The 13285-nt window shown below is 31.8% G+C and overlaps 1 protein-coding gene across 4 annotated transcripts; it reads right to left on the reverse strand.

The window, feature by feature from the left end:
• Positions 1–1693: 1693 nt before the first annotated feature.
• LOC131615911 (rho GTPase-activating protein 7) lies at positions 1694–9351 on the reverse strand. 4 transcript variants are annotated; one of them, XM_058887097.1, is made up of 22 exons: positions 8797–9351; positions 8220–8256; positions 7962–8038; positions 7464–7534; positions 7305–7383; positions 7045–7189; positions 6817–6936; positions 6053–6130; positions 5919–5974; positions 5741–5810; positions 5242–5329; positions 4854–5097; positions 4543–4764; positions 4130–4465; positions 3993–4042; positions 3792–3852; positions 3618–3701; positions 3431–3544; positions 3178–3347; positions 3012–3081; positions 2657–2887; positions 1694–2285 (listed from the first exon to the last, which is right to left on the reverse strand). In XM_058887097.1, the coding sequence occupies exons 1-22, from the start codon at positions 8848–8850 to the stop codon at positions 2100–2102; spliced, it is 2643 nt and encodes an 880-aa protein (XP_058743080.1). In that variant the 5' UTR covers positions 8851–9351; the 3' UTR covers positions 1694–2099. The 4 variants fall into 4 exon arrangements, with proteins under 4 accessions (XP_058743080.1, XP_058743079.1, XP_058743082.1 ...); XM_058887096.1 differs by having other exon boundaries at positions 4130–4468; XM_058887099.1 differs by having other exon boundaries at positions 2657–2860; positions 8797–9350.
• Between the last annotated feature and the right edge of the window lie 3934 nt (positions 9352–13285).

Here is a 13285-nt window from a genome sequence, read left to right on the forward strand (position 1 = left end):
ACGCACGCCTATATCCCGCCAAGTGCTCCGTTGCATACATGTTGATAATTTTTTGAGTTTTATACTAACCAAGAGAGTGATAGAGGTGAACTCATACAAGTGCCAAGTCATCAATAACATGAAGAAGTTCGTCTAATGTTAAAAAGGTTCAACAACCAACAAGGTGCCTAATCGCCATAACTCATTATCTTTCTTGTGCAGGTGACAAGGATTTCCATTTCATTACCAAAAAGGAGAAGTCCAAGTGGACAAGCGAGGGAGAGGAAATGTTATCCAACTTACAAGGTTTCCTGGCGTCGCTACCCATTTTAACATGCCCTATAGTTGGCTTACCCCTCTACTTGTATCTGTTTGTGACTAATCAAGCGATGATTTTAGTGCTCGTACAAGAGACATACAAAGTTGAGTGACCTTGTTTATTTCGTTAGTAAAGTGTTTAAAGGTGTTGTGGCTAAATAGAAGTTTATTGGATATAATTAGGAAGAGGCATTGAAAAATATGGGTTTGTTGTTCTTAAAAGACTAAGTGTCTAAGCTACTGATAATGAGTTTTATTTCTTGGGTAGAGTGTCCTCTAGATGTAGTTGTGGTTTCAGCAAACTAGATTATCCATTTGTGTGTTAAACTTGATTTAACTTGTTAGACCACTTGTTCCAACATCGTGTTCGACATTTGTCCCCTTAAAAATAAAATTTCATATACTTCCAGATTAATCCGAAAGTATATTTCCCTATTCCATCAATCCTTTCACATGTCCCTGTCAAAGAATATACTCCTTCACCAACACTAATCCATCTCTAATTGTCACATTCATGAGACTCCATGTTCATTCCCTATCTCGAGCATGAAAATATTAACTTATTTTCCAATGGAGAAGTTCCCTTTTTCAATTTCATTTTCATTTTTAATTCCAACTTTTCTCCACCCTATCTTCTCTTTCTCGTACACACCAATTGCTTTAATCTCTTTTTAGTAGGGGTGGCAAACGAACATGCCCGTCTCATTTAGGCCCGCCCCGCAAAACCCCGCAAAAAACATGACGGAGTGGGGCGGGCATATTTGCGAGTGCGAGTCTAAAACCTTGTCTCGCCCCGTAAAAAAGTGAAGGCAGGACGGAGAAAACCCGCGGACATTAAACCTTTAGGTCTAAAAATAGTAAAATTGTATAAAGTGCAGGCAAAATAGACTTTCCCCGCGGACCGGACCCGTTTTGTCATCCTTACTTTTTAGTACTACACACTTATCAACCAACATATCTCACTTTTCTTCATCCTACCCTCTCTACTTCCTCTTTTTAGTAGTACACACTTATCTACCAACATATCTCACAAAAACAATGTGCCGCACCGGGTGTGAATTGCTACAATTAGCCATTCAGTGAGGTTCATTCTATGTACTTCTAATAATTTTGTTAAAAGAAGTAATAATAGCATAAAGTAGAAACTGAAAAAATGGAAGAACTAGAGAAATACAAAAGTATACTTCCTAATTAATTCAAAAGAATATTTTCGATATTTTTTTTGACAAAAATGAAGATGTGGCTCAATTACGAATGAATGTGATGTATATGAGGTGCGTCCCGAAATACATTTCTAAATTTAAAGGGCATTTTTTAATTTCTAGAGGGGCTCTCCACCACTTAGAGTAGAAGGAGCAATTCCATAGATATTTTCTCAACACAATATTCACGGGCAAAAAAAACACTCAACATTAGATTCATTTCCATACAGATTGGCATCACTGGCAATAGCATACAAAGAATTTACCAAAACATTACTAACATTTCCTCATTGAAGTTGTTTTGTTCAACAACAAAATTATCCCATCTATTTATAAACATAACATCTAATTACACCACAAACTCCACCTCCTCCCCCTAAAAAAACCAACAAAAAAAACTTGTGACCAAAAGAAAATCTTCTCATTTCAATTCCAACAACCTTAAACTACCAAAAGAAAGGAAAATAAATTTAATAGGAACAAAGAGAATGAAGCAGTGTATTGAGACCACAAAAGGATAAGGATACTGATATATGCAATGAGTCAAAGGATATACAAAATTCTTCACCATGGATTATTATGAACTTGTTATTTGGCCAGTCAACTCCATGATGGTGATGTTGGTTTGTAGACCATGTCTTGGGAAGTTGTAGAACCATAGTTTAAGTCAAGGTTGTGAAGCTGTTCCATCAACTGTGATCGCCTTTCCTTGAAAAAATCGAGACGGGTTGTTAACTCTACTAATGTTGAAGATGCTACAGATGGATGTCTTCCGTATTCTGTAACCTGAAACCAATGATTGCCACTATGTTAGTTCATACTAGTTACCGATGATAACATATAAGAAACTCGGTTATGACAGTTCAACTTTTGTTGCGCATGATAATATTGAAGATACTCGGTTATGACCGTTCAACTTCTGTTGCTCATGATAACATAGAAGAAACTCGGTTATGACCGTTCAACTTCGGTTGCTCATGATAACATAGAAGAAACTCGGTTATGACCGTTCAACTTCGGTTGCTCATGATAACATAGAAGAAACTCGGTTATGACCGTTCAACTTCGGTTGCGCTATAGCCACTATTTGATAACACTGGTTACAACAAAAAGATGGTAATAGATTTTAAGGTGTAATGCTTGAACTTAATTCTTACCTCTGCTGCTCTTGAGGTGGAAGGCACTGAGCCGGAATCAACAACACCGAGTTCATCTACGGACATACTTGTTGATGCCTCGGTGCTTTTCGAATCACTAGGACTCGAATCTATAAACGGCTTCCGAGATGACTGCCTAGTACCATTACCAGAAGCCAATACTTGTCCTTTGATATTTCTCCAATCATTTCCCAATACACTCTCCTGTTGAAATATAAAGCCAAATTTTGCCTGTGTTAATGAACCAAGAATTCTCAAAACCGTAACGAATATATCATCCACGGAAAATCGACTAATTTCATCACATTCTGAAATACTTTAATTTTTGTTTTGAGAAACAAACTATAAGGCGTACCTCGGTTCTTTGTTTCCTTTCATGATTACAATAAGCAAGCGTTGAATCAAAATCTTGCTGAAGAAATCTCCTGCATAAGACATAACCTTACATTAGTTCATAAGGTTTTCAAATAAGCACTTTTTTCCAGTAAGTGCTTAAAGATCGCATATCTCTGCATACTCACGGTTGAGGAAGATTTTGGGCGTGCTGGTATCGGTCACCACCTACGTCAGTAAGTGAACCGTAGTGATGCTGTCTTTGCTGATTAAGTTGATGGTGAAGTTCCGCAACCTTTTGTTTCAACCTAGCCACATCAGCTTCAGCAAGTGCAATTTCCTCTAGCTCAGCCTTCGTCTATTACATAAGTAGATTTCGTAAGATTGTGCATATTAACAAAAGCAATCAAAAAAAGGGGAAAAAACACGAGAATAAGAAACCTTGGAATCCATTCCACGCGAATTGGAAATTTGTCCCGAAGACATGCTCAAACCAACTTCCAAAGCAGCTCTAAGATCCCTCTCGGCTTGCAACTGTTCTTGCAACCTTGAAACCTATAGTGAAGAAAAGAGTGTCAGATACAAATAAGAGTCGCAATAAATGTCGGGGAATAAGTAGAAAAAGTACATCTTGCTCAAGTGCCAAGCGCCGCTCGTGCAAAGCTTGTTTCCTTCTCTCTAAGCTTGCTTGTAAAATTGCATTGCCTCTAGCCTAAAACGAAAACAAAAACAACTTCATTAAAAGACGAAACATCAACATTATGTGATATACGGTGTAAAATGAGCTAGTAAATATAATTACCTCCTTTGCAATTCTATGTTGCAAATCATTTTTCGCAATCTCTAGTCTTTGAATAGCAAGCCTGTAAACAACAAAAGTGAAAAAAAGAAAGAAAAAAAAGAGAAAATTGAATAATGCAATGGCTATCCGAGAATATTTAGAAACTCTATCAAAAATCATAATTTACTAAGTAAAAGATGATATCAAAGCTAAGAATCTTACTCCTCTTCTCCAGAAGAGTCAACTGACTCCACTGACGGTGACTTCCTCGGCTGTTTTAATCAGAAAAAACAATAAGCTTGGATTCGGCGGTTAGAGAATGTATTGATGTGAGTAAATGATCGAAAAACAACACTCACATTGCTCCTTCCCCAGAAGGTTGACCGTTTAGAACTAAAGCTTGTGCCACTACTAGCTTTACCAGTTTGTTTTCCAGAGCCTGATTCTATCCCAGGCATAGGTAAATGGTTGCCGGGGTCCATCGACGATAAAATCTCACCCATGGAACGATATGATTCTGTCGAAGGCAACACAATTGGCACATCCTTCTCATCAACTGAATTTTCATTACCTTTTCTTTGCTTGCTTTTATCCTCAGACAGATGGATATCAGGAACAGCATTCCGATTTGAATTTCCAGCCTTAGCGTGATTACTAGTCGAGGATCCAACGTCAGAATCATCTCCTCCATATGCCTGCTGCAAGAGCAAAAAAATTAAGAAAAACAGTTTAACTTTATTTTATCTTTTATTAGGATAGAGCATTCGACAACCTTGTAATCGTAAAGATCACTGCCAGCATAACCGCTACTTTCGCTTAATTTTCCGCTGTGAACACGATCGGCATCATCATCTGTTTCTTGATCATTTTCATTCTCTGCGTCATGGTAACCGTTTTCTTTATTATCTATATTATCGTCATCAGTCGAGTCTTCAGTCCCGCTGTTTTCAACCCGAGAATCAGCTGAAATGGAACATCTTTGTATATTTTCTTCCTGAACCAGCAAATCGAAATTAAGTTCCAGAATTGAATATAAACATACACAAACCAGAAAGTAAAATTAATCAAAAGAAGGTTTCTTACGTCAAATACATTCTCGTACTCCTCCAACAAAGTGGTAATAATTGCTTGAGCGTTATTTGCAGCATTGGCGGCAGCAAGAAGCTGAGCCGAACTATCACCACTACCATCAAATTCATCCTCCAGCTCACATTCTCCGGCTAACAGAGGCCGTAAGAGCAAGGGTGCCATGCAAGCAGCAACAGCAGAAGCAGTCATCCTATTCTCGTTAGAATGAGAAGCAATTGTGTGCATCATCTTCAAAATTCTGTAAAGGTAGAGATGACAATAATTAGATTGCGGAGAAAACAACTTATAGATATTATCGTAACAGGCAAATACATAAAGTTTGCATGAAGATGAAAACTTGAGATGAATGATGTATCATTGGAGCTCTTGAGAGAGAGATGACCTTTGTAACAAACGTCGATTTGGCTCTGGAAAGGTCTCCAATATAGCACAGCGCATTGCGTTAATCCTAGCTTCCTTGCGATCAATTTCTTGCAAAAGAAAAAGAGTAACAGTGATAAGAACTCCCATCACCATAGATTCACATGCAAATAATAAAGGTATAGACTAATACAACAAAACTTGACAACTGAAAGAAATTGGAATTTGTGTGACCCGACGGATTTTGGATAGTCTCTGATACCATCTTAAATTTTGAATGAGACTAACTCATCCTTACAAGTTACAACTAGTTTGAGATGTGAGAGATGACACCGGCCTATGAATATTTTCAAACAAAATCACGTTGAATGTGTGACTTCTAAACCGTAACTTACAAATCCTAAGATCAATCAAAAACCAATACTAACATAGCAATCAGCAGAACTACGCAACACAAACATATACAATTTATTCTTAAAAGCATATATGGTTATAAAGAAAATAAACACGGCTACACTTACTATAAGCCTCCAACAAAGCAGTACAGCATGAAGCAGGAACTGGAGAGGAGGGAAGCTCTCTTAGAACATGCTGTAAATTGACCATACAAAAAGTCAGTAAATAAAGACGGTTTTTACTTTTGATAGGGAAAAAGTTGTAAAGAATAAGCTTTACTACTATCAAAACTAGCATGGATACCTTAACACAGTCACCAACAACATGAGAATCTTCCTCAGCATCAAACTCAACCTTGCCTGGTAATATCAGTAAAAGATAAGGCATTTGCATGTAAGTTTCATAATACTTATGGCATTTAACAAAACTGTTAGTACCTTGCTCATATTCTTGAACTCTTAGGTCTACTTCCTCAACGTCTGCAGCCTGCCGCAATATTCCTTCGACTTTAGTTCCTGCAAAAACGTGTTTCATTCAATTAACAGTTTTTGTACTTTACAATTTTGAGTAAGAACTTAATTAAATCTATAAGTCATTATTACTTTGTTTTATTAACTTTTAGTTGAGTTTATTGCTACAGTTTTTTTTAAATGCTTTTTGTATTTATTGTGAAGATCCCACTTGGATGAGAGATGGACGGAACAAATGTTTATAAGTGAGGGCAATCCTCACCTGACACACCAATTTGGTTGGATTGAGTTAGGCCAACCCAAATTCTAAGATGGTATCAGAGTCTATCCAAAATTTGTTGGGCCACATACTATCAGGCTCCACAATAGGACCACTCGGATCACATTCATGATGTCAAGTCCAGGGCATGAGGGGTGTGTTATGAGTCTCACATTGGGAGAGAGATGGTTTGTAGTTTGTACCTATGTTTATAAGAGGATGCAATCCACACCTGACAAGCGGTTTTGTAAGGTTGAGTTAGACCCTACCTAAATTCTAAGATTTATTCTTAAATATTTCTAACCCCACATTCTATTCATTTCTAGATCCATCCCGTCTAATAGCCAATAAGTTTTTTTGCTTACGGACGAAACAAAACTTTACCAGTAAGTACTAAAATTTGAATCATGAATGAAAGACAAAAAGTGAAAACAAATTCAAAAACACCACTTCATTCAAGATCATAACTTACCATACTTCTCTAGAAAACGAAGAGCTTTCTCAAGAAAAGACGGCCCTCCGTCAATATCTTCGAGTGCTAGCAGAATCGGTCTTCCAACAACCAAAGACTTAACGGGACGCTTGTCTCTCCCTGCAAGCACAATACATAGTTAACCGCAGAAACTCAAATCAATATAACAAAAACAACATTATTGACATGTGACATGTAGCAAAGATACAATTAAAAATAAGAACGAACATTGATTGAAAGACCCTTCGATAGAATCAGTTGTCTCATTCCTGAAAATCCCATTGTGTCCCATAACAAGGGCAGCACTAGGTGCTTGTGCAAGGGCTTGTTCAAGAGCTGTCTTCCATTCGAACAAGTCTTCTGACGTCTCCGCCTAATATTTAAAAAAAGTCGGAATTTAAACATCTCAACGATTAACATGCCATTTTCAAGTAGTGTAAATTGAATTATAATCTATCTACTTTAAATTGTAATAGTAAATGAATAACCTTAAGGGTGAATGCTCGACCATCACGCCCATCTGGAAATAATACTGTTAGCAGCTTTTTGTCTTCTCTAACAACAACACTGAAAAACAAAAATTCACAATTTTAAAACGGATAGTCAAATTTAAAATCACAGCGAAAAATACAATTCCCAAAACATACCTCCCTGAGTTGTTTAGGTCAATACCGCCCAAAGTCAGGTTTACTTCCCCGCCTCTCTGAGGAAGAGCACTCTGCATAATCAATCAGTGAAAATTCAGTAGTAGATAATCACATGTATTTGAGTATTAGTCTACACTCTATGCAGAGTTGTCTTAAGTTTTTGGAAGCCCTAGATTAACCATGGTTCAACCGTGACAAAACAAATAGGGCCCCTATTTTACCGCAGATTAACAGTGAATTTATTTTTTGAGGCCCTATTTTGCCACAATTAAACCAACAAAAATTTTGGGCACTGCGTGGTAGCCCATCTCGCAAGCCCTCAAAGATGGTCCTCACATGCTAGTTTTCAAAAATGTTCATATATGCTTAACCAATCACTTAACATTGTATGCTTTTCTCATTTAATTAGAGAGATGCAACATTCAGAACAACATAAGAAACAAAAAATACGGAAGAAAATATCTTAAGAATGGTGGGAAAGATCTGAGTGATACTAACAGGATCATTTTTGAAGAAAACCAATGATGTGCGCGTGAGTATAAACCACCTCTTCTTCCATGACTTCCAGCCTATTCCTACAAAATAGGAAAGAATTGATGAATTCCTATATTATAACATTGACAGAATCAGGTTCTAATAAATGGTTATTAGCCATAATTGTGGCCGTGACACAAAGCGCGGAACGCAACCACAACTAAGACCGTGATTAAAGCTTCATAAAAAAATAAAGGCCGGGGATGAGCTACGGATACCAACCTTTGGAAGATATGAAAAGTGGGCCACTTTTAAAAACCTGCAAAATAGTAATGTGTGTTAGAAATTAACAGAGTCAAACGATTCTGATTGCACCATGCGAGGAAAAGATAAAACAGAAAAAGACGATTTCTTCAGGGACGTTCGCCAAAATCACAGTGAAAAACCACATAGACACCAAAGCTTAGTTTTCAAGCTTCAATTAAATCTCGGTGAAAACAGCCCAAGAGTCTAAGACATGAGATTGAAGACTACTACGCGAAACGAAACATATCCTAAGCCAATTCATAGCTTCTTATGCAATTAAAATCCTAATCCTAATTCTAAACAAACTCAACACAGTTCCTCATCCAACCTCAACATTCAACAATGAAATCAAAACCTCAAACCCTACTAAACTTCCTTAACTAACCAATTCATGAATCAAATCAAACACTCCTAATTCAGTATAAAATAATCAACAAGCCCTTGAATAATCATAACTCCATTCTCAAACTTCATTCCAATTACCTCAAAATAGAATTCATTCATCATTAAAAAAAAGTTGAATCTGACAAATTCCCTCCAAAAGAAAACATACCGTATTAGAAGCCCCAGGTCTAGGTCTCTCAAAAGCTGCTAAAGAAGCAGACATTTCCAACTACACACAGACAAAATCACAGATAACCCAACATTGCCATTGCCAAAGCTTCCAAAAACCATCAACCCCAAAAACAACACATTCAACAAACCAATCTCAAGTTCCCTAATGAATCAACTCATCAGAAAGATCCAAAACCAAAATCACTGAGATCTAACCAAAAAACCAACACCTTTCACCACTCACTACTCGATGGTGACATCAGATTCAGCCGTCACTTCCAAAAAAATCCCAACTTTATAATACCCTTTAGAGCAAAACACATAAGGGTATAACCCTTCCCTTCTGGGGTAGAATTTTCTGTCACTTTCTATATGATTTTTTTTGTTCTCGATTGTTGGATTAGGTGAGATGAAGAAGGAACAGTGGTTGTGTTAATGTGAGAAAAAAAAAATGAAGATAAAAAAGAAACAAGGGTTCTTTGCTTTTCACCTACTTCTAGCAGAGAGAGAGAGAGTGGGGTAGAGAGAGAAAGAAAACAAGGGTAGAGAGAGAAACAACGTTGGGTGTGATATAGTCAAGTTGAAGTCTTGTGAAGTAAGTGACGAATGAGAGTGTGACACGTAAGCAATGTTACAGGGTTAGTGGATGTAAGTAAATTAAGGATGTTACCTAAACGAACATAAATTGTTGTTTCATATGGATGTGTGTGTCTGTTTTGTTTGTGTTAATTCAAAATTTTCATCTACCTCTTTTATTTTATTTTTAATTTTATTGTTTGAATGCATTAATTAAAGAATCAACCAAAATAAATATAACTTGTTTGTATTTGTAAAGAAATTTAAAGTTGGAATTTTTTATGAAAAAGGATAATTTGAGTTTGAAGAAATTTAATATTTGATGGTTTCGAGAAAGGTTTTAGATTTAGTTTCTTAAAATGTGGTTTAGATCAATATGTAAATAAAGTTTAAATTGGATTTCTTTTAATAATTGAAGTTTATTAATCATCTGAGTTTAACTATTTTTTTTTTTAAAAATAAATATTTATTGAAAATTATTATATTTAATATATTAAGAGTTAAATATTACATGTTTCAGAAAGATACATTAATATTAAACTTTTTAAAGGGTTTTTTTTTATGAAATATACATGTAATAATTGAATTGAGAATTAGATTAATATAAGTATGATATCTACTTTTTTTTTACTGAAAAAATAGAGTATGGTATTTACTCAATTTATGTGTAATATTTCGTCTTAAGCCTTTAGAATAGATTTTGAGTGTAAAAATTTAGTTTTAATATATTTAACTGTTATTTAAAAGAATTTATTGTTTTTATAATTTATTTTAATTTGAATTTAAATGAGATGTTTATATTTAAATTTATTTAATTCATTTTTAATTTATATAATAAATCACTTTATACTAACTTTCTTTTAATTAAAATCAATTTTTGTAACCAAACACATGCTTAATTTATGTTTGATTTCATATTTAACACACTTGAATAAAATATTGATTTTATCATCAAATTCATTTTAACTTAAAATTATGATCTTTAATTGTTATACTCTAATATATTGATCAATTTATTTTTATGTATATATTCAAACATAAATTATTTGATAGGATACCAGAGTGTTCATCAAATTTTAATTATAATCAATTTTAAAATTTATTAAAATAAATTTGGTTACTACGTAATTAAACGTGTTTTTACTTCATATAACTATTTTAGTAACCATACATACCATACAAGTATTTATATTTTATATACATTACAATAATTTTTTAATTAACTTGGCCTCCTTTTTTATTGAATATATTGACCGTTAATAAACACTCCCATGTTTTTTTAAACAAATGTCATTTTTATGACAAATTTTTTGTTGAAAAATAGTCCTTTTTATGATTATTTTTTGAACCATTGACCAGTGACTTGACCTACATTGAAAAATACTTCTACTTAATATAAATGTAAGGTTGTCATGATGACAACCCTAGACTAAAAACCCTAGCATTTGCCTATGTGTCATCTTTCTATAGCATTTGCTTATGTGTCATCTTCACATAACCTCATGCTTATGTGTCATCCTCACAAAATTCTACCACAAAAAATTCTACCAATTAAATATAATAATAAGACTCAAATATATTCTAATTATAATTCTCAAATATATTATTTAATATTTTATAACTCTCAAATATATTCTAATTATAAAGTATACAAATATTAGATAAAAAATTGTTATATGTATATATTTTTTAACTTTTATATGTATGTATTTTTATATTTATATTTTTATTATTATTTTATTTTTAAATTCTACAAATTAAATATAATAATAATAATAAGAAATAAAAATAATAATATTTAGCCACCAATATTAATAAAATAATAATATAATATTCATCTAATAATAATATTAATTAATAATAATTATATCATTAATAATAATAATAATAATAATATCATCTAACACTATTAAAAAAATTATTTAAAAATATTATATTTTTATCTATTATGAAATTCAATTAAATAATGAATTGAAGATATACAATCATCTATATATTTCATATACAATTAAAAAAACGAAAAAGAGGTGAATCAGCCCAACCTCCTAATTAATTTTAAAAATAATATAAATTATTTGAAATATATTTTAAATAAAACAGTAACTATGTATTAAAATATCTTCACAAAGAATGAATAAAAACTCACAAGAGAATAGTAAAAGAGTTGAATCAATAAATTAACAAAAGAACTAAAACAATGAATTAAATTTATAATTAACTAATGAATTAAAAATATACAATCAATATATAATTAATATGCAATCAAAGAAGAAAACGGAAAAGGTGGATCAGCTAATTAATAATAATTATATTAATAATAATAATAATATAATATCTATTTAACGCTATTAAAAAAATTATTTATAGAATGAATAAAAACTCACAAAAGAATAGTAAAAGAATTGAATCAATAAATTAACAAGAACTAAAACAATGAATTAAATTTATAATTAACTAATGAATTAAAAATATACAATCAATATATAATTAATATGCAATCAAAAGAAGAAGAAAATGGAAAAGGTGGATCAGCTAATTAATAATAATTATATTAATAATAATCATAATAATATAATATCCATCTAACACTATTAAAAAAATTATTTATAAATATTATATTTTTATCTATTATGAAATTCCATTAAATAATGAATTGAAAATATACAATCATCTATATATTTCATATACAATTAAAAAAACGAAAAAGAGGTGAATCAGCCCAACCTCCTAATTAATTTTAAAAATAATATAAATTATTTGAAATATTTTTTAAATAAAACAATAACTATGTATTAAAATATCTTCACAAAAAATGAAAAAAAACTCACAAAAGAATAGGAAAGAATTGAATCAATAAATTAACAAAAGAACTAAAACAATGAATTAAATTTATAATTAACTAATGAATTAAAAATATACAATCAATATATAATTAATATGCAATCAAAAGAAGAAAACGGAAAAGGTGGCCCTGTCTCTTAATTAAATAATGAGTTAAATTCTCAATTAAATGATTAATTAAAAATATACAATAAATTATACAATAAATTTTATATATATATATATATATATATATATATATATATATATATATATATATATATATATATATATATATATATATATATATATATATATATATATATATATTTAATATATTAGCATAAATCATCATCTTTGGTAAATTTAATTCTCAACCTTTCAATTTAATCATAAATAAAAATTAAAAACAGTTGTCTAAATTAGTTATATATATACACCCTATAAACAATCCATTCAGCAAGAATGAAATCTCAAACAAAAATTACTTCTCAAACTTTTGTGATTTTATTGTGGTATAGTGATTTACTGTTTTATGATATTTTTAGATATTTTATGTGCATTATATGTATTGGGAGTACAGATGGAATGGTGATTAGATTAAGAAGAACTTTTAAGTAAGAGATACCAACTACTATGAATTTGAAAATAGGATAAGAGTTTTACATATTGTAGAATAAGAAATATTTCTATTGTGATGTTGCTATTTGATTTCACTATGTAGGAAGAACTTAATCTCATTCGCCGTCATCACCTCTCAATGTGGTCGTTGTCATTTTCATGTGATGCTGCTCTTTGATTTCCTTATGTAAGAAGAATTTTGAAGAAAGTAGATTTGTTTTATTTCTAATGGATAAATTATATTCATTCATTACCATCCAAATTTCCTCAAACCTAAGATGATTACTTTTTGTCTTGCAAGCTTCACCATATTTGAATATTTTAGTTTTTGTTGTACAACATTTTATATTTTTTTTTACATTAGTAGGTATTGAATTTTATAACAATTTAAATATAAATTTAGTTCTATGACACAACAATAAAATATAATTACATTCATCTTTTTATTCTCTAAAATAATTGGTTTTTTT

The sequence above is a fragment of the Vicia villosa genome, linkage group LG7, assembly GCF_029867415.1.
Source record: "Vicia villosa cultivar HV-30 ecotype Madison, WI linkage group LG7, Vvil1.0, whole genome shotgun sequence".
Taxonomy (NCBI): domain Eukaryota; kingdom Viridiplantae; phylum Streptophyta; class Magnoliopsida; order Fabales; family Fabaceae; genus Vicia; species Vicia villosa.